The sequence below is a fragment of the Haliotis asinina genome, chromosome 15 (assembly GCF_037392515.1).
Source record: "Haliotis asinina isolate JCU_RB_2024 chromosome 15, JCU_Hal_asi_v2, whole genome shotgun sequence".
NCBI classification, from domain to species: domain Eukaryota; kingdom Metazoa; phylum Mollusca; class Gastropoda; order Lepetellida; family Haliotidae; genus Haliotis; species Haliotis asinina.
In genome coordinates, this window is record NC_090294.1 from 44,495,011 (window position 1) to 44,520,306 (window position 25,296).

Here is a 25,296-nt window from a genome sequence, read left to right on the forward strand (position 1 = left end):
AGCGAACATGACATATGTTTATGAATTTAATACAAACTGAAATATTGCTGGAATGTACGTTCCTGTGCTGACATCGCCCATGGTTGCCGATTCAGCAAAGAAACGCATAGTCTCTGGTCATTGGAATGTTCGCACCCATTTTCCAAATGAAAAAGTAAAACCAACATAGCATTGAAGGAATCTTATAACACATGGAACACTCCCACCACATACACAATATGAAAAAGATTAAAGTCTAGAACCCCCAAGCCCGCTCTTTGGTTAGCCATTGTTTGATATTTTACAATAATTATAATTCTTTTTTGGTATTTTGGAATAAATTCATCAATCTAATGTAAGTGTCAACCCAGTGTGGGTATCAATCCAATGAAAGTATCAATCCAGTGTGGGTATCAATCCAATGTAGGTATCAATCCGTGGGTATCAATCCAATGCAGGTATAAATCCACCGTAGGTGTCATCTCAATGTGGGTATCAAGTGGTCAGCTTAGCGAGCATCGATCTGCACAACTGGGATAGGATAACAGGTGTGAACCAACTCAGCGAGCCTGAACACCCGACCCTCCAGTCGCCTTTTACGACAAACATTGTTACATATTGCTGGGGACAAATTTTAACGTGGATTTTCACGTCGCTCTGGCATCCAGCTCTGCTATGGAATCTCTGTTTCTGCCTCTAACAAAAGGAAATCCATTCACATCCCCTTCTAACATTCTGACTGAAGGACCACATTTGAAACGGTCTCTCTCACTCTCTCTCTCTCTCTCACTCTCTCTCACTCTCTCTCTCTCTCACTCTCTCTCTCACTCTCTCTCTCACTCTCTCTCTCTCACTCTCTCTCTCACTCTCTCTCTCACTCTCTCTCACTCTCTCTCTCTCACTCTCTCTCACTCTCTCTCACTCTCTCTCTCTCTCTCACTCTCTCTCTCTCACTCTCTCTCACTCTCTCTCTCTCTCACTCTCTCTCTCTCTCTCTCTCTCGTCAATACTCAATCTTAACTATATTCTTCGAACCAAAGTAGGTTTTTGTGGGCCTACACTTGCAAATTCAGTGTTGTCAATATTTATCAAAGTCGTTTGCCTTGATATGCCCTAAGTGCAAAATCGGGTTCTCTAGAAACGATCGTAAAATCTCGTACACGATCAACAAATAGATTACGTCCCGCCCTCGGGGAGACTGGGGTAAGACTCGATGTTGTAGTAACTATACTCGGCATATGGTAAAAAAAAACTGTATATAACTCAAGTTTTACCGATTCCATCTAGTCGTATCGCACCGAGAACCTGCCGTTCCTACACATAAGAATATGACAATACCCACATTCCAATATGTCTGTAACTCAATCTTCATCAAGCATTTGTACGACGAACAGAGGGAGAGATTGCTATTTTGACACCAATTGTTCGAAGACGACTGTGCTAGCTCTGCTCTCGCTCTTGCAGAATCTCAAACAAGTATATTCTATGAAGTCTACAATGCTTATATGTATTTTTCTAGCATTCCTTTCTGTTATATACTCACGCTTTAAAACAAACTAAATTTCTTGAAAACTGTGGATTGTCACGGTTATAGATATATGTGTTAAAGAGACATGCATATCTAAAGCATTACATGCTTGTCATGTGTGTTGAAAGAAAAACAAATACATAAATAATAAAACATCGGTAAAAGGGTATTTAGTTTGGATCTCTCAGTAGAGCGCGAAGTGTGAGATATTTCAGTGTTGGTAGTTGTAGGTATGTAGTTTATTCCTTCGGCAGCTGTTTTGGCAAAGAGTTGCGCCTCTTTGTACACACGTTTTGATATCAATGACAGTAAATACGGATAATGAACGCCAGTAATCGTATGCAATGATGACATGACGCTGCATTAACAGGTGATTGGCTTTGTAACTGTGTACAGTTGGACAATATTAATTAATAATTGACATCGATGCATGGGAATAAATCACTGACAGTTTGAAGTTTAGGACAAAGCGCGAAGATAATTATTTAGATTTATGTTTGAGTTTGGTTGGCGTGGCCTGTCATAGAGTCTCGAAACTAAGTCGGGTTGTAGTATCGCAGTCGTAGAAAAAGCTTGAGTTCCTGAAAGCTACCGTATTTACCATATTTAACGATGATTTGTAAAGATCAGAATAGACAACAGATGAGTGAACTGAACTGAAGGAGGCACTGGGATCAGTAAAGAGGAATAAACAACGTATAGTCCCAGGACTTGTACATTGTTAATATCACCTTTTAAGGTTATTTAGCATGTAGTTTGTAATAACAGTGTCAAATGGGATCTGTTTGTCTGTGGTGCCCTCAAAAGGCAGATATTGGCGCTATACAAATATTAGCGTAATAAGAAGATTACATGCTGTGATTTTACTTAACTGCAGGACATTTTAATGTAGTGTTACACCCAGCTGACTCACTCACTGACACAAATTTTTTATATCATCAAATAGGATGGGATAGCGCAATGGTTAGAGCGTTAGCTAGTCATGCACAAGACCAAGGTTTGGTTAATGTGTACAGTGTGTAGAGCCATCTGCTTGTGTCAACTGCTTTGATGTTGCTTGAATATATCTGCACTTTTCGTACAACCACACTCGCTCATTTTATTACAGATAGATTTTAGGCATCAGTTCCTTCTAAGAGAAACAAGCAAATTATGAAATGTATGGTTTGAGTGTAGATGCAACCCTTGTGGCATCAATAGATCAATGGCATCTTTGTAGATTGGCATCCAGGGCCCTGTTTCACAAAACTCTCGTAAGCCTAAGGTCTCGTAACTCTTCTCTTAGCATTTGTACCTGGTATACTGTAAGATAGGAGGTGCAAATGCTACAAGAAAGGTTACGAGATCTTAAGCTTACGAGAGTCTTGTGAAACGGGGCCCTGAACAGTATTTCTTTTGGAGGTGATAAAGTACAATAGCCTTCTGGTCATGTTTTCACTTTGGTCTTTGCCGATGGGCTCGTAAGCAGAGTTACTGTCCAGAGTTGATTGGATACCACTAACAGAAAAATGAGAGTGCAGGATTATATAATTTTGAGGTTAATATTTTCATCATGCACATGTGTGTGGAAGGAGGAGTGGAGAGAAGGGAGGGAATGCAGGTCTTTGGTCCTGTCACAGTTGGATACTCCAATCAGACACACTATACTGACCAAGCTAACCATGCTTCTGCCAGGCAGGGTAGCAACAAGTACCATGTTTACTGTTTATGACACAACTTGATGATCAACCCACTGATATTCTGATCTTGTACAGATGCTCCATACTCCCTGTCACTATGTGACTGAAACAGTCCACTTCATATCATCACCACTCACCCTTTTCGATTACCTCTTAGAAGACTTGTCCTGCACTCAATGCCTGTTATGTGCGAAAATATAACACGCCTATCAGAACGCATGTAATGGATGTGGTGCTTCGATAAAAATAATCCTGACTGCTTAAATTGTTTATGGCATTGTGTTATGGTTATTATTGATAATAATAATAAATATAGATATCATTATATAGAAAGTACTAAGAACATAACTAACAGACTTGTACTGTCTAATGTGAAGGTTTTGATAAGAATTATGCGACTGACACGCATGTGTGTTTGTTGACATAACAGCTCTCACTGGTCCAACTGAGCGTATGTTCTGATGATCTTGCTGGCTTGTTGTGGTGATCGAACATGCCTTCCAACAGTTTTTAGGAAATGTAATTATAAATCGCTGGATGTTTGAAAACAATACTATTATCTGTGTAAATGATCAACATTAATCTTATACTCTGGGCAATTATTTCACATCTCTGGGAATATTATAGTCTGACTAATTTTGGTCATTCATATGATTTTCACCGAATTCCACATGAGGTTTGACAGCAAGGTTACACAAATGTTCAGTACGAAAAATATTTTAAAGTCATCTTTAGAGTTTCTGCTCTGAGATTTAACTGTAGTTTTTTGTTTGTTTTTTTTTTTAAAGAAATTTCTTTTCCATATTCAGTAAAACAACTCCCATTATCTGGTGATAATTATGTCAGAATATGTCCTTAAGAAATATGTTTCTCTCTTTTTTGAGTTGTATCAAGGAGGTGTATTCTTGAATATGAATAAGCAAAAACAGAAACAACAATGCAATGTACAAGTAATCCGGCAATATTAAAAACCATTAGAATCAAAGAGGCATAGAGTTACTGTTCCTGTTTGAAGTAGTTCTGATGTTGGTACATCAATATGAAATCCTTTGAGAGGGACAGGAGTCGCTATTCCGATTGTCCCAGAATAACATGAGTTGGTCACAAATGAGTCCATTTATCTTAATGATGTGGACTTGATAAGACAGTATTGATAAATTTTTAAAATCAAAGTAATGAACTGAAAAAAATATTGTATGTAGTTTGCATTTTCAAAATGCACCTGATCTGTTGTTGGTATCAGTCAGACCTAGTGAAACCCTAGGCAGTAAGAGTTACCTCCCTTTGCTCTCTCACCTCTCACAATTGCCCTGTACTGATTCTTGATAATGGCATGTCAACATGTTTGTGATGCATAAAAGATGTTTCTATTGTTGCAGGTTTTCCATACTGAAGAACAATAGAGAGGATCAAGAGCCATGGAAACACAGCATTCAGCAAAGTTCTTCAACTCTTTCTTGGAACATCTCCAGCTTTTGTGCAAGTCCTACTTACCCTTTGACGAGGTCGTGGAGGTCAGTGGTTACATATGTCTTGACATTGACAACAGCAAGAAGGAGCGGTACGTTCTCAGTGAGCTGATTCAGAAACAGGGGCAGACGGTCAGTGAAAGCTTCTGTACCAAGGTGCTGAAGACAGTTCAGGGAGCTGTTAAGAGTGCCCCTCAAATGACATTGACAGATGCACAAGATAAGGAGAATACTCCGAGAGATGGATGTGTGACTCAACACCGATGTGGCAGCGAGGAGACACAGCAGAAGGAAGACTGTGTCAGACCACAGTATGCCCCCAGGCAGAGAATCATGGAGTCTGTGTTCCCAAGCCGAGATGTGAATGAGAGTGTGAGGCAGGAGGCGAGCATGCTGCGAAGAATTGACGCTACTGAACCGACACACACAGAGCCTCCTGACACTGCAGGTCCGGATGGTGAAGGGCATCAACAGGTCAAAGCAGAGTCAGATGACCATGATGAAAGTATTGAAATCAAACAGGAAGTTTGTGAAGATGAGCTTATACAAAGCAGTTCTGGGATGTGTAGCCAGGGTAACCGAGGATCCTGGCTGACTTCTCTTGGAGCCCAACAGTTGAAAGAAAGAATAAATATTGTCAGCAATGCAAAAATGTCTTTACAGAAACATTCAAATCAGTCAGTAATCTCAAACAGGATGAACAGGTCGGAAACTCAAGACAGACAGTATCACGTGCCACCAATATCCACCATATTTTCACCATCAGCAACGGCCACAAGTTCAGTTTCAAATGCAATGCCTGTTAATATGTTGAGACCAGGAATGTTCATGACCTCCAGAACAAATGGTTTGCTGCCAACTTCCAGTGCAACACAAAATGCATCCTTTCCTTTCCAGAATGTCATTGGAAGAGGACATATGGATGACTCCAGGCTGGAGGGTGCAGACATGGATTGGGGTGAAGGTCACACAGCCGCTGCACAGCAGTCTCTGTTTGGTCTTGGTACGAACTACCAGGTGCATGACTTGATCAGCACACCTTGCAGGTGGTCTCGCAAGAGGAGAGGAAATCCAACATATCGTGTGAAACAGAACTGGAGATATGCTGTGCGTCAGTTTGAGAACTTCCTCCGCTTCAAGGGCCAGGAGGTGATACCCATCAACACTATTCCGGCCTCACAGCTGGATGGCATGTTGTGTGAGTTCCTCCAGTGGGTAAAGAAGAGTAACGGGGAGGACTTTCATCCTTGGTCCATGAAGAACTTCTTCTATCATTTAGAATGTCACCTGAAGGAGGCTGGTTATGCTAACTCTATCACTAAAGATGTGGAATTTCAGAACTCCCGGGATGTCCTCAAGAGGAGAATCACTGAACTCCAGTTGAGGCTTCACCCGTCAAGTCTCTAAATGTGTCCATGGTGTCATATGGGTGCCCATTGATTCATAAGGTATCCATGGTGCCATATAGTTGCCAAAGGTGTCTATGGTGTCATACAGGTGTCCATGGTGTCATGCAGTTGCCAAAGGTGTCATGTGGAAGCCCATGGTATCATGCAAGTGCCCATGGTGTCATGAGGGTGTCTTTGGAGTCATGCAAGTGCCCATAGTGTCATGAAGGTGTCTGTGGAGTCATGCAAGTGCCCATAGTGTCATGAAGGTGTCTGTGGAGTCATGCAGGTGCCCATAGTGTCATGAAGGTGTCTGTGGAGTCATGCAAGTGCCCATAGTGTCATGAGGGTGTCTTGGAGTCATGCAGGTGCCCATAGTGTCATGAAGGTGTCTGTAGAGTCATCCAGGTGCCCATAGTGTCATGAAGGTGTCTGTGAAGTCATGCAAGTGCCCATAGTGTCATGAAGGTGTCTGTGGAGTCATGCAGGTGCCCATAGTGTCATGAAGGTGTCTGTGGAGTCATGCAAGTGCCCATAGTGTCATGAGGGTGTCTTTGGAGTCATGTAGGTGCCCATGGTGTCATGAAGGTGTCTGTGGAGTCATGCAAGTGCCCATAGTGTCATGAAGGTGTCTGTGGAGTCATCCAGGAGCCCATTGTGTCATGAAGATGTCCATGACATGATGGTGCCTTGCAGGTGTTCATGGTGGATTGTGTGTGTGTGTGTGTGTGTGTGTGTGTGTGTGTCATCTTGCAGGTTCCCATGAAGTCTGATGCAGATTTCCGTGGCTTCTTGTAGGTTCCCATGGAGACAGATTCCTGTGTCCATGGTTTCATGCATGTTTCCATGGAGTTGTACATTTTTTCACAGACTCATGATCCCCTCTCTTTGCCTGTTTGAAATGAACATTATTGAGCTTGTTGTTCGTGTACATCATCATGTATATTTTTAGAGAAATGAAGAAAGATTCGAAAGATGGCTAAACACAACTTGTGTCTCATGTTGTGAACTGTCTTGATAACATAAAATTAAGACTACTGTATATAGCAGCCAGGTTTCCCTGGAGTCCATTAGGTTTACAATACACCAGGCAGGTTTCCATATTGCCCTTCAGGTTTCCATGGATGTGTACAGGTTTCCATGGAGTGATGCAGGTTGCCATAGTGCTGTTCAGCTTGCCAAGGGGCTGTGCAGGTGACAAGATAATCACCTGTCATTGCCCTGGTCAACTGGTGTTCTGTGTTCCCATGGTTACTGTTGCATGCTGAAAGAATATATTGTTTTCAGGGTTCCATACCTAAAATCCATTGATTCAGTGCTATCTGTGTGTTGAGTACATCTCTCATTCTATCTTTGTGTCTGTGTTGTGGTTGGCATGAACAAAATGTAAAGGACCTAAAAACAATTGTGATATATTTTAAGAATGGTTGCCATGGTTGCTGGACAGCCATCACTGTTTTTGTTAGCCGACTGGTTCAATAAGGTTGTAAAAAGGTCAGCAAGATCCTGAAAAAATATTTATGATGACAATCTGATGAATCGTTCCAAGAAGATTTCAAGGGGAAAGAGGGGAAAGAAGAGACTGTGAAACATTGTTACAAAGAATAGGAAGTTTGCTAAAAAAGTGTGATATATTTTTCTAGACCAGATGTTCACCTCTATAGATCGCAGTTCGATATAAAAATAAATAGATTGAGTAAGGTTTTCACACTTTGATACCTCTCTGAGTTGTTGTGTCCTTCATGACATGAAGGAAAGGATGTATATTCTTTACAACAGGCATTGTTGTATATTTTATTCAGATAGTGTATTTGTTGAAATTTGCCAAATCTGTAGGAGTGATATTTGTGTTTGCACATGTATAATGTATATTAATTCTAGGTGACCTTACCATGTGTTATTAGGTTGATTGTAAGTGTAACCTACACAGTGATACCCTGCAATATGTTCTAGTTTTGAGAGGTAACTCTGACTTGGTGACTCAATGATTGAGTGATCAGACTTGATGACTCATTGCTTTGGATTTACAGATCCTGATTTCTCAAAAAGGACCTGAGTTTTTATTCAAACATCTGTTTGAGAACTCAACATGCACACAACAACACAAAAATCCAGCTAACATTCGTTACCTGTCTACCAAAGATTGCAGGGCCGTAGTTAACTTTTCTTAATAAGGGGGCACTACAAACGCTAGAAGAATGTTATGTCAGTCCTTTGAGGCATAAAATGAAATCTGCGAATAAATTCTGGGGAAGGGGTAGGGGGGCAGCTGCCCCCTTGGTCTGTCTATGGCCCTGGATTGTCTACTAAGTTTCAATTTAATATTGATTTCAGTAAAATTTGGGAAATGCATTTTTTTCAAATTTCAAACTTAAATCAAAATGCAAAACTGAAGTATGTTTTTTTTTATCAGGGGAAGGTTTGATGACATGTTTGATTGTACGTCAGTGTAGCTTAACAGTATGGATTGTGCACAAATATATCATGTCATGGTTTGCTGTCGATATTTAGCGTGTCTGCTCCTCAAAGACGTTAAAGAGCATTGGATTATTTCACTTCACTATGGTCAACCAATCATGTCTTGGCACATTAATGATATTACATATAGCATGGTTTTTAACTTATATAAGTTGCAAACTTGCTATGAAAAAACCAAATGTGTTGAAAATTTCCTCGGGTGTTCATTACCACAGTGTCCTTAACATTTAGGGGAAAATGATTCTAAACTGTGCTGACAATGCTATTAAAAATTTGAAATGTTGCAGGTTAATTTTACACCTGATTTCTGTTTTCCAGCTGTTATTGAAAAAAGTGAGAGAATTCCTCTATAGGTAAAGTTTAGTTGCATTGAATATTTCTTCTTGTATTTTTGTTCTTTTTTTTTTCATCTGAACTCACGTATATTTGCTTTCTCAGAATTCCAAAATTTGACTCTGAACTGTTTATTTGTTTAAAGAATGTATAATATTAGAATTTAGAATTTGGGGCAAATATTTGCCAGGATATGTTATTTTTGAACCACGTTAGTTGAAGAATGGTTACTGTATACATTTGTATATCATTGTGAATTTGCAGTCATTTCTAGAGGAGACAACCCCTTGATCATCACAAAGAATAATGACTAAGAATCTTTGATGATGTCATATTACACATTGTTAGAAACTACCACTAGACCATTATCCAGAGACAAGTGAAAATCCATAGGGACTGCTTCTGTAAATGTCTTCTGAAGAGGACTTCTTTATGGTACCAAGATCAAGGCAGTGACGGTATTTTACTTGATGCTGATTTTTACATTGCCTCCTAATATAATACAGGGACATCCAACATGGATCTGAAAGGTACCCATCTTTAATTCATCTTACAGTCATATGACTGTATCTCCTCTAGAGTGCATGGCACTTTGCCCGAGCACAAATCTAGATGAATGTGATGGAGAAAATTTCAAATTTGTCTAGAAGATTTTCTCTTGTGAGAGAGATGAGTAAGCCCTGATATGGAAATCCAACCCAAAATTATTGGATCGTGAATTTTGAGAATAAAAATCACTTATTGATGCATGGTGTGTTGTTGTGAATGTCATGATGAGACTGCTGACCTCTTAAAGCTGTTCCATCTGGGTACCAGTGTCTTCAGGACGCATCTGAATGAGTGAGTATGGTTTTACGCCGCCTTTACCAATATTCCTGCAATATCATAGCCGGTGACACCAGAAATGGGTATCACATATTTTACCCATTGGGAATCGAACCTGGATCTTCAGTTTTACGAGCGAACACTTTCTACCCTAGCACCCAGGATGTGTTCAGTAGACAGAACATCTGCCTGTTAGCAAGTTAGTAGTTCAGTCCTTATGCATAGAAGCACCATAGAAAGATGGTCCGAGAAGCTAATTACTGGTGCCCTGCCTGGTACTATTCATGACACTGGTCAGCAGGGAGTCATGTGTTGAAGAAGGGTTTCCTTGATTAAACTGAGATATGTTATCTGCAACCATCCACTTGTGTGCATTCACACACATCACTGTAAATACTATTAACTTGATCAAGACGTTAAACTCCATTTCATGTGACCTAACCTCTGTTCTGTCATATTTACTCAGGACTCTGGACCTATTTACCACAGCTCTAAAGACAGATGTCAAACCAGACAGCATTGCTTTTTTGACTGAAACAGGGGGTTGGGTTGGGTATCAAAGTGGTTAGAGCATTTGTTCGTCATGCAGTAAACCTGGGTTCGATTCCCCACATGGGTACAATATGTGAAGCCTATTTCTGGTGTCCATTGCTGTGATATTGCTGGAAAATTGGTAAAAGTGACATAAAACTAAACTAACTCACTCACTCATGGCTGAAACAATGAACAATATCACCCATACTCTGCATGACTTTAATGTGTCATCTTGAATACAAGCAGAATGTGTGAAAGGTTTCCGTCATCTCAGTACTCATTGAAACGTTCCAGCTACTATGTAAAAAACCATTGTCCTTTACAAAACTGGAATACCTTCCCTGTCTCATGGTCTGATCTGACATGTTGATCAAGGCAAGGTCCAGTCTTACGGTAGGTGAACAAAGTACAGTTTAATGATTAAGGCATTTGTCCTTATTCAGGAAGTGTAACCTTGACCATTTCTATACAAATACCAAAACAATTCCCCAAGGCTGTTTGAAAGCAGTCCATGGAGAGATAATCTGTAATGTCAATACTCTTTGCACATTAAATGTTACGAATATATTGGCTTGTAAAAACCAATGGTGGCTTTGTTGACATTCCAAGGGATTAAAGCAGTTCTGTTTTGAAAGGTTGCTGGTTATACTCCAGTTAGCCCACTGAGTTGAAAGTGATTTTCACTGCAAAGGTTGGCTTCCTCTGATATTTTGTGTTCCTTTTAAACTTCAGAGAGAACGTCTGCAATATATGTGTAACAATCTTCAGCTCTCATACTGACACTTCTTTCTGTAAATATGATCCAAAATATGCCAAAGACCCAGGTTGTATTCCACACATGACTACAATATGTGAAGCCTATTTCTGGTTTACCTCGCCATGATATTGCTGGAATATTGCTAATAGTGGGGTAAAACTCTCACTCACCTCAGTTTAGGGGCTGAATGGGTTTGAATCCCAGATTTCATCTTGTTTCGTCTTCACCAAGGCAAAGGATTCCAGGATAGTTCAAAATCATAGTTTTCTCATTTGCATGAGAGGTGAAGGTCACTTCTGGTGTCCCTGTCATGATATTGCTGCAGGCGTTATAAACATGGCTCCAAGTTCAACTCACTGTAAGTGCAGTATACAGACCACAAACACTCACTCGCTGACTAGGACATTTTTATTACACACTTTTGATTTTACATGTGAAAACCAGTTGGCCTGTCGTCAAAAGTTTCGAATGTCCAAGTTAACCATTTTTTATTTGTCCAAATACAAATACAAGAAACATATACATTATTGAAAGAACACACGTTGCAAGGAAAACCTGCAGTTAAAGATGCATGCACAATCGTGACAAACCGCCTCCCTGGAAGTTGCTGATCACAAAGTGACACCCCTTGATCAACAGTATGCCATCCCACAACCCCTGGCTACTTTGTTGCAAACTGTGGTTTATTTAGGTCTTACAGAGGCTCGTCCTTGTAAGACCGATTAACAGACATCCTTAATAACCCAGAGTATTATATACTACTCAAAAGATTTAACACAACTGAATTTTTTTGTAACTCTACACTTCACTTCATGTGATAACAGTGTGGTCATATGAAACAAACAGGTTGTTTCTTAACTTCATTTGAGTAGTATATATTTCTCTATTTTAATACATAAACATAATGATCCCATCGTGTCATTCAGCGCTGAAATCAGTTAATATCTCACTAATCTTTACCTGAAGGAGGAAATATGTAAACAAGTTGTGGAACTTCTCCCCACCAACTGTCATGCATGTAGATTTTACCTTCTTCCTAAAATCAATAAATGCCTTATTTGCAGCGGGACAATTCTCAGCATTAGCAGGAACAACATGCCCACTGAAAACATCAGCTATTTTGTAGATGAACTCATCAAACATTTTGTCAAAGACTATAGCAGGTTTAGTCGGAATCTGCTATCCCAAATGGTGAAGGACTACAATCATTTGCCCAAGTGATTAGGCAGTGTAATGCTGATTGGCTAGTCCCATGCCCAATAGGCATTCTTAATCTCCTCAGAACAGTCCTTCAACTTAATCCTTAAAGGTACTCACTACCTCCAAGCTGGCAGAACTGCAACGGGAACAAAATGAGTGCCCCCTTATGCTGATATATTTATGAGTGACCTAGAAGAAAAACTTCTTGCACAGTACACAGAAAAACCTTACACCTGTGTATGGTTTATTGATAAAATATCTATGATATGGACACTAGGGCAACAAGACCTAGAATCCTTCCTCAACTACCTTAATACTTCACACTAAGCTATTAAATTCACAGCTGAATTGCTAGTGACAAAGTTTAGTTTCTGGACACATGGGTATCATACAATAAAGAACTCAATAAACTGGAAGTCATGCTTTATTGTAAACCCACCAACATGCACTCATATCTGTTGTATATATCATGTCATCCCAGACGTGTTAAACTGAAATATCCTTTCAGTCAGTTCCTTAGACTGAAATGCATTTTTTCAACACCAGAGGAATATGAGAAATATAGCCCCAACCTCAACTATTACCTCAAATGAGGTTATCCCAAAAAATATATACAACAAAGTAAAAACTGGTCCAGCTCAGAAGACAGAAACTCTGCTCTGTGCTAAAATCAGAGAACCATCCCAAAACAACAGATTGGTTATAGTTTGTGACTATAATCCGATGAACACAGAACTCAATGCCATTGTCAAAAAACATTGGCATTTACTTAGTGGCTCAGACATCTGTTGAGCCATGTTTAAATCACCACATATTGGCGCCTACCATAGGAATAAAACCCTCAAGGATCACTTAGTCAGAGCCAATCTGACCTATCCCAGACAATGACCACAAACTCAGTGGCCAAATTGTCAACTTTGTTGATAGCGTGTGTGACAGTTAACTGCAAACTTTGCAATTTACTATTAAACAGTGACACTTCACAAGTCATAAGTTCAGTCACAAAAAAAAGGTATTCAAAAAAGAAACTACACTCGCCTATCTCGGAATGTAGTATACTTTCTCACTAGCAAACGCTGCAAGAAACAATATGCTGGTGAAACTAAAAGATGCTTCAGAATCAGGTTAACAGAACACTACAATGATATCACCCACAAGAGCGACAAGCCTGTTGCACTTAATTTTAATTCAGAACATCATGGCAAGAATGATCTAAGATTGGATATCATCACCCAACTCAGAGAAAACCCAGACTCACAACAAATCGCCATAAACAGAAGGTCTCTTCAAGCCACAGGGACTCTATCAAAGATTGTAGGCTGAAATATCCTTTTCGTCATGTCCACAAATTTTGTTTCGGAAAAGACGTCATTGTCAACATATTCTTCCTGCTTGAGAGTACCGTAACGTGACTGGATAGGTATTTTTAGCATCATGCCTTTAGAATATAGCTGAATACAATGCAATGGTAAGAAACTGTTTCAGAATATATATTAAACTGATTTAAAGAATAGAGATGTACACTGGGTAATTAAGGATGGTTTACGGACAGCATAATGGCTTCATGAAAATAGTTGGGAATGAATTTAGCACAATCATGACATAGGAATATAAATTGTGCGTACACGCAATAAACCGCTCCCATGCCTAACACCTTTGTGACAGACTTGCTCAGCACCAATTAAATAGCCCATCACAGGCACCAGACAGATCAATCACTGACCATGACAATAAGGAACTCTTGTAGTAAAGCTCTTAGTACACGGACCTTAAGAGCATAAACTGACATTGTGAAGTTCAATTCATGTTCAGTTCAAATATTGTTACCTTATATTAACTCTAAATTGTATGTGATAAACAGTAGGGCCGCAACAATTTGGTTTGATTCATTGAAAATCAAATCTGAAACAGAAGTTTTGATTTTCAATGACCATTATCACTATTTCGATTCAATATTTGAATACCTATTTAAATTATTTCCACACAGCAACATAATTTTGACTCAAGTTCCTTCAGTTTTGAGTGCAGAAATAAGTTGAAATGTGACTGGTTTGAGGCTGGGCTAACCATCCAATGAGAACTGTTGGTAGACACTGCCAACTTGATGATGAATTTCACCCTAAAAGGCCAACTCACTTGAAATCTGAGACTTAATTGAAACTGATGTTTTGGCTTGTGTGAAGAATTGAAAATGATCGAATCAAGGGTCAAATATCAAAAGATCAAATCAAGGTCTGGGGAAATCGTTGCAGCCCTAATACACAGTCCAGTAGTATTGCAAAAAGTCAAATCCAGTCTGGGAAAATAATATTTGTTCGGCATTTCATAATTTCATATTGAACTAATACCAGAGTATATCTGAATTTGTAAATGCAAATCCCACCAGTGTTAGTTTTCGACAAATGTCTTACTGCACGCTACCCCTGTCAAACCATGTAACTGAATCACCGGTAAAATGAACCTCATAAAAATGTGGCTTTCTCGAAACCCTCATTTAACATCATAATCAGAGGCCATCTTCTTCAGCTAATGTCAAAGAGATGTCACACTGAACTTTATTTTTTATTTTGTATTGTTGAAAGACAATTCTAAATTTGTATTTACTAAATAATATCATCTCCCCAAAATGTTCTTATACATAACATCTAATAAATATTTATGAAGCCACATTTTTAAAATACTCATGTCCTTTAAAATCTGTCCGTATAGAAACAATACACAACCATGGAAACTGTCAAATTACAAATGACACCAATGACTAATTGTTTGACAGCTGATTGTCAGAGAAGGCATATGCTTCGTACTGGTTGGAGAGGGATCCAAACATATATGTATTTCAGATCTACATTGCAGTTTAGTTCTAGAATTTCGTTGATACCTCTTTAATGAGGTATTAGTCAATTCATGTTCATCTGAACAAACATTTACAACCAGTTTGTTTCCATTTTGCACATATGAAGGATTTTGATGAAACTATTTTACATTTTAACACCCATGACTATGGAAAAGACAACTTCAGTGAATAAAATCTGTTAATAAATTCTAAGATGAGATTAAACAAGTCATTGTTAAAACACTTTTGTGATTAAAGACCAACATATTTACAGACCACTGTAATACTTACACAAATAAACACACTGAGAAAAAGTCTTGGATACTGCTAATAAAAATTAAAAACACCAAAAGCTTCGATAATCTAGAACACAAAAAGGTAAAGCTACACATTAATTGTGAATTAAAAACTGATTATTGATAAAAAGTGGAAGTAGCACTGTTTAGACTTGAGGTTGACAAAATGCTGATTTCTCTTAGATGCAAAGATAGCACTTTGAAAAAAAGCAAAGGACTACATTAAACACTTAACAGATAAAAATGAAAATACAGAAACAATATTTTCCAACAAAAGCAACTCCAAAATAGTGAGTACCTACAACCTGGAAATCAGTTGCTTTGGCAAATTCAGATCTAATTGAAACATGTCTAGGTTTCTTGAATCCAATAGCAGAAAACACATAACACAAAGAAATTACTTTTGGGAGGAAAAAAGGGTTAATTTAACAGACAAAGTGTTAGTCTATGTATCTATCCACTCATGGCAATGTATGGCTCTAACAAGGTTTACATGAAAGCAATTAGGGTGAATTATCAGTCTGAGAATCACTTGTGTAACCATGGTAACAGCTTGCAAACAGGATCAGGCCTGACAACGTACCAACGTTTAAGAAAACAGTGATTTTAGTAAACCTACATTTAATCATATAAAGCTACATTTACACAATTCCCAAATGACTAAATACAACACTAAGCTAGTTCATAGTTTAACATCATACATAACAATCAACACTTGAAAACAAATCTAAACAGTCACCAATACATTGAAAACTTGCAGCTTTGACAAATCCCTGGGCTAGCTGGAGGCAGACGTGTACATGTTGCTTCTCATTAATACTGCCATTCTCATTAAAATGCATGTCAATCCCTTCAAATTAATTACAACTTTAATGCCAGGTGTAGATTAGTTTAGAGTTACCACCCTTCCATGCAAAAGCACCTGGTTAGACAGGCGATTTGAAAAGAATACAATTTCCAAACTGACAAGGAAAATGACTTCCACCAAACAATACACTGAAATGTCAAAGACAAAATTCAAACCAGACGTAAAATTATGTAATATGCATGATAAATTTCAGTAATTAATACAATGAACTTTATTATAATTATTATTTAAATTTCCCTTACTTCCATTTATGAAGACTTCATGCAACAGTATGGTAAATGACTACTGCAACAAGTAATGATGAAAATATGAATATTTATAACATGAGGATTAATCATCACAATGGTGTTGTAATATTCCTTGTGTTGTATCATGGTCAATTGGCAAATATGAAGCTTGTATTGAAAGACAAGTGGTTGCAGCAAAATGTCCCAGGGGACAGTGATTCTAACCACACGCTAGCTGTCTCAAAATACAACTCATGAATAATAAGAACATTATAAACTAGATTGTACCGAAAACTGACATGTTTTTCACCATATTAGCAAGTCTGATTCCTAATGTTTCAAGCACACAAAAATCAAGTAAACATGCGTGAGAAAGTTCAGCAAAGGAGTTCTGCAGCTCACATGTGAGGAGTTACGCAGCTCACAAGTGAGTTTGATGTTTCCAAAAGTCAGTGAGAGAGAGTGGGTTTTAGCTCTATACCGCTCTTAGCAATATTCAAGCAATATCATGGCGGAGGACACTAAATATAAGCTTGGTATTGTACCCTTATGTGGAATTAAAGCCAGTTCTTCAATGAGATAAGCAAATGCTTTAACCACTAGGCTACCCTACGTACATGTGTTTGTACAGCACAGGAATCTTAAATGAATTAAACTCTAGTCTAATTCCATTGATAAACAAATCACTGTATCAGATTTGAACCATCAATTATAACCACCTAGACAAAATGTTCTGTGGATACAATAGCATGTCTTTAAATCACTGACAATAATTCTTTACAGCTTTACAGGCATAGGCGTCGCACAGATATAGAATCTGAGGCAATCATATATAAAACAAGTGTTATATGTTCAAACACACACACCATACAGTGAGCTAAATCACACGCCAAACTACAGTAAACTTTTGAGTGTGTTTGCTATGCAGTGTAGATACAACACTTGCAAGAGGTATGAACTTAAAGCTTCACTGTTGAACTATTAGCATAAGATGTATGCAAATAATCCTGGGAATATGTTGAAAATGGTATCAACATTTCAGTAAACAAATATCACCTGAAGGTTTGTAACTGGTTGTTATTAATTCACAGTTTGTACCGATAATGTACAAATGTTCAATGTTCTTCAAAAAGGGAGGCGTGCACTTCGGTCTGAGTCTGCCTATGTGTCATGGTGATAATGTTTTGTCTTCTGCAGACAAAGGCTGGAGGGCAGCCATTTGCAGTTTGGACCTTCTGGTCCCGATGATAAAAACAGTTAAACATCAAATCATTGATACTGGAATAATGCAATTATACAGATAATAAGAGCTATTTAAACTATTTATTTCAACATTTAAGTACAATGAAATCTTAGCATTTGACAATAGGGAAATGAAAGTTCCCTGTTTCATGAAAATACACTCATTTTTTAAATATGTATGACCCAAGAAATAGTTAAGATTCTGCTGACATGAACCAAAGCAAAAAACAAATAAATCAATTATGTTTGCTGACATATTCAATATCAATGTGAATGCCATAAACAAAACAAAAGAACTGGAAAGTTAACAATATTAATTAAAATCTAATTTCCCTTATCTTCACATCATAAAAAATATTTTCATAAGAACTTTAACACCTAACCAACAAATTCCCCTTGAAAGGACATTACCACTGGTACAATGACAAATGCTTGAACAGCATTAAACAATTACAGCTAAATATCAATGTTTCACAGTTGCTACACACATTATAAGTTATAAAAATGTCGTTTTGTTACATCTTGATATTCTCAGTACAAGGGTAAGACTGTCTTGTCTCAGTCTGCACCAGGATTTGTGTTGAATTTTGTTGCTTGGAAATGTCTTTCTCTGCATGCACTGGGGCCAAGCTGAGACCAGATGTGTATTTTGACACCTGTCAGTCATCGTCAATCAGTCCAGAGTAGGAGGAGCAATCAGTCCATTGTGGGAGGAGCAATCACAGCCAGATGACAGTACTTTTTGATATACATGAACATTCTGAAAGAAAACAACAGAGAGAGATAAGAACAAGTAGAACTGCGTTTTTACTTTCGCAACAATGTCGTAGCTACATTATTTATATGATCACAGCTACTAATTGCTGTCATCATCATCATCATCATCATCAACCACCACCACCACCACCACCGTTGTCATCATCATCATCATCATCATCATCATCATCATCATCATCATCATCATCATCATCCACCACCGTTGTCGTCGTCATCATCATCATCATCATCATCATCATCATCATCATCAACCACCACCACCACCACATCCTCCTCCAGTGTTGTACTTACACGGCAGCCCCTAGGAAGAAGGTTGCTGCGTGGGTCAGTAGGAGTGTGGGAAGGTTCTCCAAGTTAAACACGCCTTTCTTCATCACCTTTGTGTTCCTCATGCTCATCATGTGTCTGCGGGGCTTCGCTGTCGGATGGCGGAACTTACCGTTCCAGTCCCTGCAACATGAACGTCATGAGAAACTGATCCGAGCATCTTACATGTCTTACAGCTATCCTACTCATGGACTCTATTCAGATCAGAGATTTCTCTACACACCAGTTTCACAATTGGCTGCATGTCTGTAGCTATTGTAAGCATTCATTGCAAGAGCTAAAGTAAACATTCTCCCTTAATTCATGTTGATAGAGCTAAACTAACGTGTCTTTGTAGACATGTCTTGTCCTGCATTGAAAACTCAACCAATAACAAAGAAGAGGTTTCAATGCATATTTTCACATGAATGACTTGCAAGCAATGTTTCCAATGATTCTATTCAAAAGAACTATTTATAGTTAACCCTATTCCTTTCCTGTTATCATTAGAATACAAGTCACCTTGCTATCGTCACAACAATTACAACTGTAACTAAATAAGGAATGTCTTTTCACCCTTTAACCCCTGGCAAATTCCAAATTCACACAAAAAATGCAAACAAAATACTCCCCTTTACTATCAAACGCTAAATGCATCATGATGGAAAGTGCACAAAGGGAGCTCACAATGATCTTCGGTTTATCTTCTATTGTGAATTTATAAAGACAACTAGGTATAATTTTATACTCTGAGCAGGTGTATTTAACTATGCTAAGGTTAATTTAATGTTCTAAATCATAAATGAAAGTAACACACGAATATTTGGAACGGCAAGAAATCTGACCCTGGTTGCAGCACTTCTGGACGGCTTGACCAGTCCCAGATCCAGTCTGTTCCCGGGTCCTCCTGCAACACAGAAGTAGATATGACAGCAAAAGATTAAATAAGTTTCATTATTGCTAAAATGGAGAGAATTATCATTAAAATGCCTGCATGAGATCAGAAATGAGCACTGACCATTGTAACTTGCTAATGCCCCCAAATTGCTTGATGACAGGCTCTGATCAAGCCCTTTATAGGTGACATCATAAGGAACTCGGCTCTTGATGCTCAATCATATTTATGCACTCGGGTTCAATATCCACATTGTCACATGTACCTGTGCCATTATGCACTTTCTTGCTGGTGCCAAACTTCACAACTGTACCATGTGTTACAACATGCAGCAATGAAAACATGGACTGGAAGTCTAAAGCTGCTGAGCAGTGAAAAAAATGGTGGTATGGGCAAGGTCGAATGTCATCTCAATAGTGACGATACTGTTTTGTTGTATGATGTTTCCATATTTGTATGAAGTGTGACTACTATTGTTTATTCTTAGCAGTAAATGCTTAAAAACTGATAATATCGGTTGTTTTTATTTCATTAAAATTCTATCCATTTTAGTTATAATAACGATGACGATATTTTTCAGGATATTAATTTGCAGAAGCCCTCAGTCTTTTCAGCTGCACTCCTTGGGACGTTACTGTAAACCCTTGGGCTTCTGCAAGTGATAACGGTTTGAATTATAGTGTTACAGTTATGTTATACATCATACATGGAATTTTATCAGTTAATATTTGTGTTCATCACATGATGCATGATCTACAAAAGTGTACCAATCCATGCAAACAATTTTATCATAAAATTTCATATCCTCTCCAAATATTACAACATGGTTGCCAGGACATGGCACCTATACTGGCTTCAAATGTCCCACTGAGGTCGTATATCAACAACATGTGTGCCAACAATGACAGCAGAAAGACCTATCTTCAATATTTATGTTAGTAAAAAGCCTGATCAAACATACTCTACAAGTGGTCTCAAGTCCTGACTAGCCTTGACCGGGACAGCTGTGCACTAACAGTTGTAATTACCATGGCTGTTTGGACTGTAGGCAGTGACCAGCAAGGATGAGGGGTTGGATGGCAAGGTCACAATAGTAGTAGAACATGGTTGTTACCATGGTTACAGTGGTGGTCACTTATAGAAGAACATCTGTGAGCTAATGTTGAAGTGTGTGGTTTGTTTGATTGTTGCTCTAAGTCACACTCAGTTAGGACCAGTTTAACAGTGATAGCAAATGACCGAATCGGGATCACACTGACAAACCAGTGATTGATATTGTCAATAACATCTTCATGATTTGATGACATGCAGTCAATCCAAGTACTAACCATGGACTGATTCAAGTATAAGCCCCATTCACCAGTCCTGGCCCCCCGATTCAAGTATAAGCCCTAGTCCTGGCCACCCGATTCAAGTATAAGCCCCATTCACCAGTCCTGGCCACCCGATTCAAGTATAAGCCCCATTCACCAGTCCTGGTCACCCGATTCAAGTATAAACCCTAGTCCTGGCCACCCGATTCAAGTATAAGCCCTAGTCCTGGCCCCCCGATTCAAGTATAAGCCCTAGTCCTGGCCACCCGATTCAAGTATAAACCCTAGTCCTGGCCACCCGATTCAAGTATAAACCCTAGTCCTGGCCACTCGATTCAAGTATAAGCCCCATTCACCAGTCCTTGGCCACCCGATTCAAGTATAAGCCCCATTCACCAGTCCTGGTCACCCGATTCAAGTATAAACCCTAGTCCTGGCCACCCGATTCAAGTATAAGCCCTAGTCCTGGCCCCCCGATTCAAGTATAAGCCCTAGTCCTGGCCACCCGATTCAAGTATAAGCCCTAGTCCTGGCCACCCGATTCAAGTATAAACCCTAGTCCTGGCCACTCGATTCAAGTATAAGCCCCATTCACCAGTCCTGGCCACCCGATTCAAGTATAAGCCCCATTCACCAGTCCTGGCCACCCGATTCAAGTATAAACCCTAGTCCTGGCCACCCGATTCAAGTATAAGCCCCATTCACCAGTCCTGGCCACCCGATTCAAGTATAAGCCCTAGTCCTGGCCCCCCGATTCAAGTATAAGCCCTAGTCCTGGCCACCCGATTCAAGTATAAGCCCTAGTTCTGGCCACCCGATTCAAGTATAAGCCCTAGTCCTGGCCACCCGATTCAAGTATAAGCCCTAGTCCTGACTAATTTTCTTAATGACTAGCGTGGGAGACTGAAACTTCAGCCTTCAGTTTTCCATCTCCTATTCCTCTATAAATGCTAACAATTCCAACAGTTACTGTCAGTTTTAAGCAGTTCTACTAGGTGACCAAATGTAAAGCACTGAGAACTGGTTCAGCACTACAGCTTGCCATACAAGCCAAGCCTGTGGTAAGAGTTGACTAATGGGGTCAGCTGGTCAGACAATGCTCCCTTTGATGATGCATGTCATCTGTATGCCAACTGATATCACTCATCCTTGCCAGTCAGCTCCAGCACAAGTAAGAAGTATTTCTGGTATAGGTGACCTATAAGCCCAAGACAGAAAGTCAACCATTTTGTTTGTGGTCGACCAGACCTTCTGTGACCATCCTGTTTATACTTTCAGGTTTATCCTGTTTATAGTCGCACTTTCATCCTGTTTATGGTCACATATTCATACTATCTATGGGTGCACATTCGTCCTGTTAATGGTTGTATAATCATCTAATTTATGGTTGCACATTTATCCTATGGTTGCACATACATTCTGCTTGTGGTTGCAATATTCATCCCGTTTATAGGCACACATTTGCCTGTTTATAGTCACACATTCATCCTCTTTATGGTTCCATATTCATTCTACTCATGGTTGCAGATTCATCATCAGTATTGTCACACATTCATCCTGTTTATGGCTGCACATTCACCCTGCTTATTGTTGCACATTCATCCTATCTATGGTTGCTCATTCATTCTGCTTAAGGTTGCACATTTGTTCTGCTTATGGTCACACATTCACCCTGTTTATGGTTGCACATTCATCCAGTTTATGGCTGCACATTCATTCTGCTTATGGTTGCAAATTCATCTTATTTATGGTTGCATGTTCATCCTGTCTGTGGTTGCACATTTATTCTGTTTATGGTTACACATATTCGTAATTTGCAAGAGAAAGGTAACAAAACAAAATTCTGCTTGGTAACAGATGTTCACTGATAAAACTGATAAAAGTCATAATGAAAACTTGCTTTGAAGAAAGAAAGAAAAAACAAACCACAGTTACTAATTTTACAATAATGGGGACATCTGCAAAAGCTTTCTATTACTTGGTGCCATGACATGACTGGAATATCTGCATTTAATCAAAATGAAATAGAAAAGACAACATTTTAGAAGACAGAAACGCATTGTGTAATACAAGACTTTATAGTCTAGACTTCATATTAGTCAAGCTTTGGTATATTGAAATACTGTTTTCAACCACTCATAAAAATAGCCAATTTACTAAAGCTACATTTATGTTCAATAGGGATAACATAATGCCGTTTACTTCAGGAATCAATACATCCATATTGATGCTATATTACTTGTTATCATCTAGATAATATCTACAGGAAACTGCCATAGCAGTTTAATTTTCTCTTTATGAGGATCCAACATAAACTGAAGCTAATGCACAGTTAATGCTAGCACTATTCAATACCCATTTCTAGCTGGGTCATCTAAAGACCCAATCCGTAGCTGATTAAGGAGGTTTTCAGCTTTTTAAGTTGACAAGGGGTCAGAATCAGCAGCTAGAACTGAAAGGGGTTTTATTTATGCTCCTAAAGGGATGAGTACAGACTGCCCGGGCTGAGAAGGGGATGGTGCCACAGGCTGCTGAAACTGAGATGAGTACAGACTGCAAGAACTGAGAAAGAGGATGAGAATGAGGTGGGTTTAATAATATTTAAAGAAATCTGCAAGCTGTTGGGTGTTTAAGTGAGACTCTCCAGATCTACTTCCCAGTCAGTTCTATGAGCAGGGAATCATACACAAGATGTGCCCACTGTCCACTGGATTCCTGCTGACAAGCATACAGCTGACTGTGACATCTGATGCAGTCAGGTAACAGCTGAGGCAACCACTGTCTCGTCTAACAAAGCAGTCCTGTCATAGCCACAATGGATCATTACACGGTCAGTGCTGAGACAAAACTGATGCCAAGGTACTGTGGGCACAGCAGATGTCAAGATTTTAATGGCAACTGGTCTGTATAATGAGAATTGAAATTAAGAGGGTCTGAGGACCGTAGGACCTTCAGTGTATGAACAAAAGATTTGTTTGGTGTTCTGGATCAGACAATCAAATGTTCCAACAGCTTGAGAATAGATTTACGGAAATTAGGATTCTTCTTATGACAAGCATGGGTTGCTGAGGACCAGTTCTAACCAAAATCTTCATGGATTGAACAATGGGACACCCAAACTGTTTGATATTTCATGCCAAGGATCCCTATATCTTTTCTGCTTACTTTCGACCACATCAACAATCTTTCAAACATGAAATCACATACCAACATAAAAGTTTAATGAATAAAAGACTGGAGTCACACATAGCTTTTGTGGTTAAGCTTACCATGTCATAGAGTGAGTGAGTGAGTGAGTTTAGTTTTACGCCTCACTCAGCAATATATGACGACGGTCTGTAAACAATCGAGTCAGGACCAGACAGTCCAACAGCATGAGTGTTGATCTGCACAACTGGGAAACAATGACATGTGTCAACCAAATCAGCGAGTCTGATCACTCGATCCCATTAGCTGCCTCCTACGACAAGCATAGTCACCTTTTATAGCAAGCATGGGTTGCTGAAGGCTTATTCTATTCAGGACCTTCATGGATCACCATGTCATAGAGAATGATACTTCAGAGAGACAGTGTCCTGTCTGCTGAGTATATGATGAGGCACATGCCTCTAACATATGCTATACTTGGGATTACTGTTCCTCTGAGTGGGTTAGATGACTGACTTTATGTGCTGGTGATTAGGGGCCCGACACTGAGTGAGACTTTAAATCTTGGATGGGACTCAACCTATAAAGTACGAGAATCTGTACTTTTTTTCAGAAAGTGTAATCCCCAAAAGTTACATTTGACGGCATTGTGTTTTCAATTAAAGGGATGAAACAGGGATGAGTGAAGGCTTCAACCCTGACCTGAAAATGGGTCATAAAAACTGGGGCAATAACGAAAAACCTCGCCCAACTTCACTATAGTAAATAATCACAGTATGTACTTTGTATCACTCTGAAGACTGTCATAAGACACCTTATGTATTAGTCGGGCATATGATTCTCAGTTGTAACACATTGCAGCCAACCATAGGACTTTGTAGTCTATTGTAACACACTGTAGTCAATCAAAAGACATTTACCACACAGTCAGCTAATACAGAATGTCTCCCAGGAAATATGACCAAGCCTCTCTGACACTGACAACACGACAACATGACAACAATGTCAGCCATGTTGAAATGCTGCAACATGTCATGCAGCGCTGTTCCATGACAAAAGGTTGCTCAGGAACAAACAGCCCTTTCACCATGTTCACAACAACACTTGGAGCCATCGACTCAAAATATTTGTCAAAGATTAGGCAGAGCTTGAGTTAACAAACACCATCATAAGAAAGAGTTGCCAAGTCATTTGAACTAACAGTTCCTGTTTACAGAGCTTA

General features: G+C 39.1%; 2 protein-coding genes across 3 annotated transcripts in view; one reads left to right on the forward strand and one right to left on the reverse strand.

Annotated features, from left to right (window-relative positions):
- Positions 1 to 1,767: 1,767 nt before the first annotated feature.
- LOC137265412 (uncharacterized) lies at positions 1,768 to 9,601 on the forward strand. Of its 2 annotated transcripts, XR_010954931.1 has the most exons (3): positions 1,768 to 1,877; positions 4,566 to 6,372; positions 6,412 to 7,000. XR_010954931.1 is itself a non-coding variant. In XM_067800809.1 (2 exons), the coding sequence occupies exon 2, from the start codon at positions 4,605 to 4,607 to the stop codon at positions 6,060 to 6,062; it is 1,458 nt and encodes a 485-aa protein (XP_067656910.1). In that variant the 5' UTR covers positions 1,768 to 1,877; positions 4,566 to 4,604; the 3' UTR covers positions 6,063 to 9,601. The 2 variants fall into 2 exon arrangements, 1 of the variants encoding a protein (XP_067656910.1); XM_067800809.1 differs by having other exon boundaries at positions 4,566 to 9,601.
- A 1,842-nt stretch (positions 9,602 to 11,443) lies between these two features.
- Positions 11,444 to 25,296, reverse strand: part of LOC137265266 (BCL2/adenovirus E1B 19 kDa protein-interacting protein 3-like) — a 42,741-nt gene continuing 28,888 nt past the window's right edge. The window contains exons 4-7 of the mRNA XM_067800620.1: positions 19,565 to 19,626; positions 18,705 to 18,863; positions 11,775 to 18,396; positions 11,444 to 11,679 (exon numbers count right to left, since the gene is read on the reverse strand). Of these exons, the coding sequence (XP_067656721.1) occupies positions 18,333 to 18,396; positions 18,705 to 18,863; positions 19,565 to 19,626 (285 nt within the window). The 3' untranslated portion in view covers positions 11,444 to 11,679; positions 11,775 to 18,332. The remainder of the gene's footprint in view (positions 11,680 to 11,774; positions 18,397 to 18,704; positions 18,864 to 19,564; positions 19,627 to 25,296) is intronic.

Excerpts from the sequence above, each read along its gene's own strand:
- LOC137265412 (XM_067800809.1), top strand. The coding sequence starts at position 4,605 with ATGGAAACACAGCATTCAGCAAAGTTCTTCAACTCTTTCTTGGAACAT.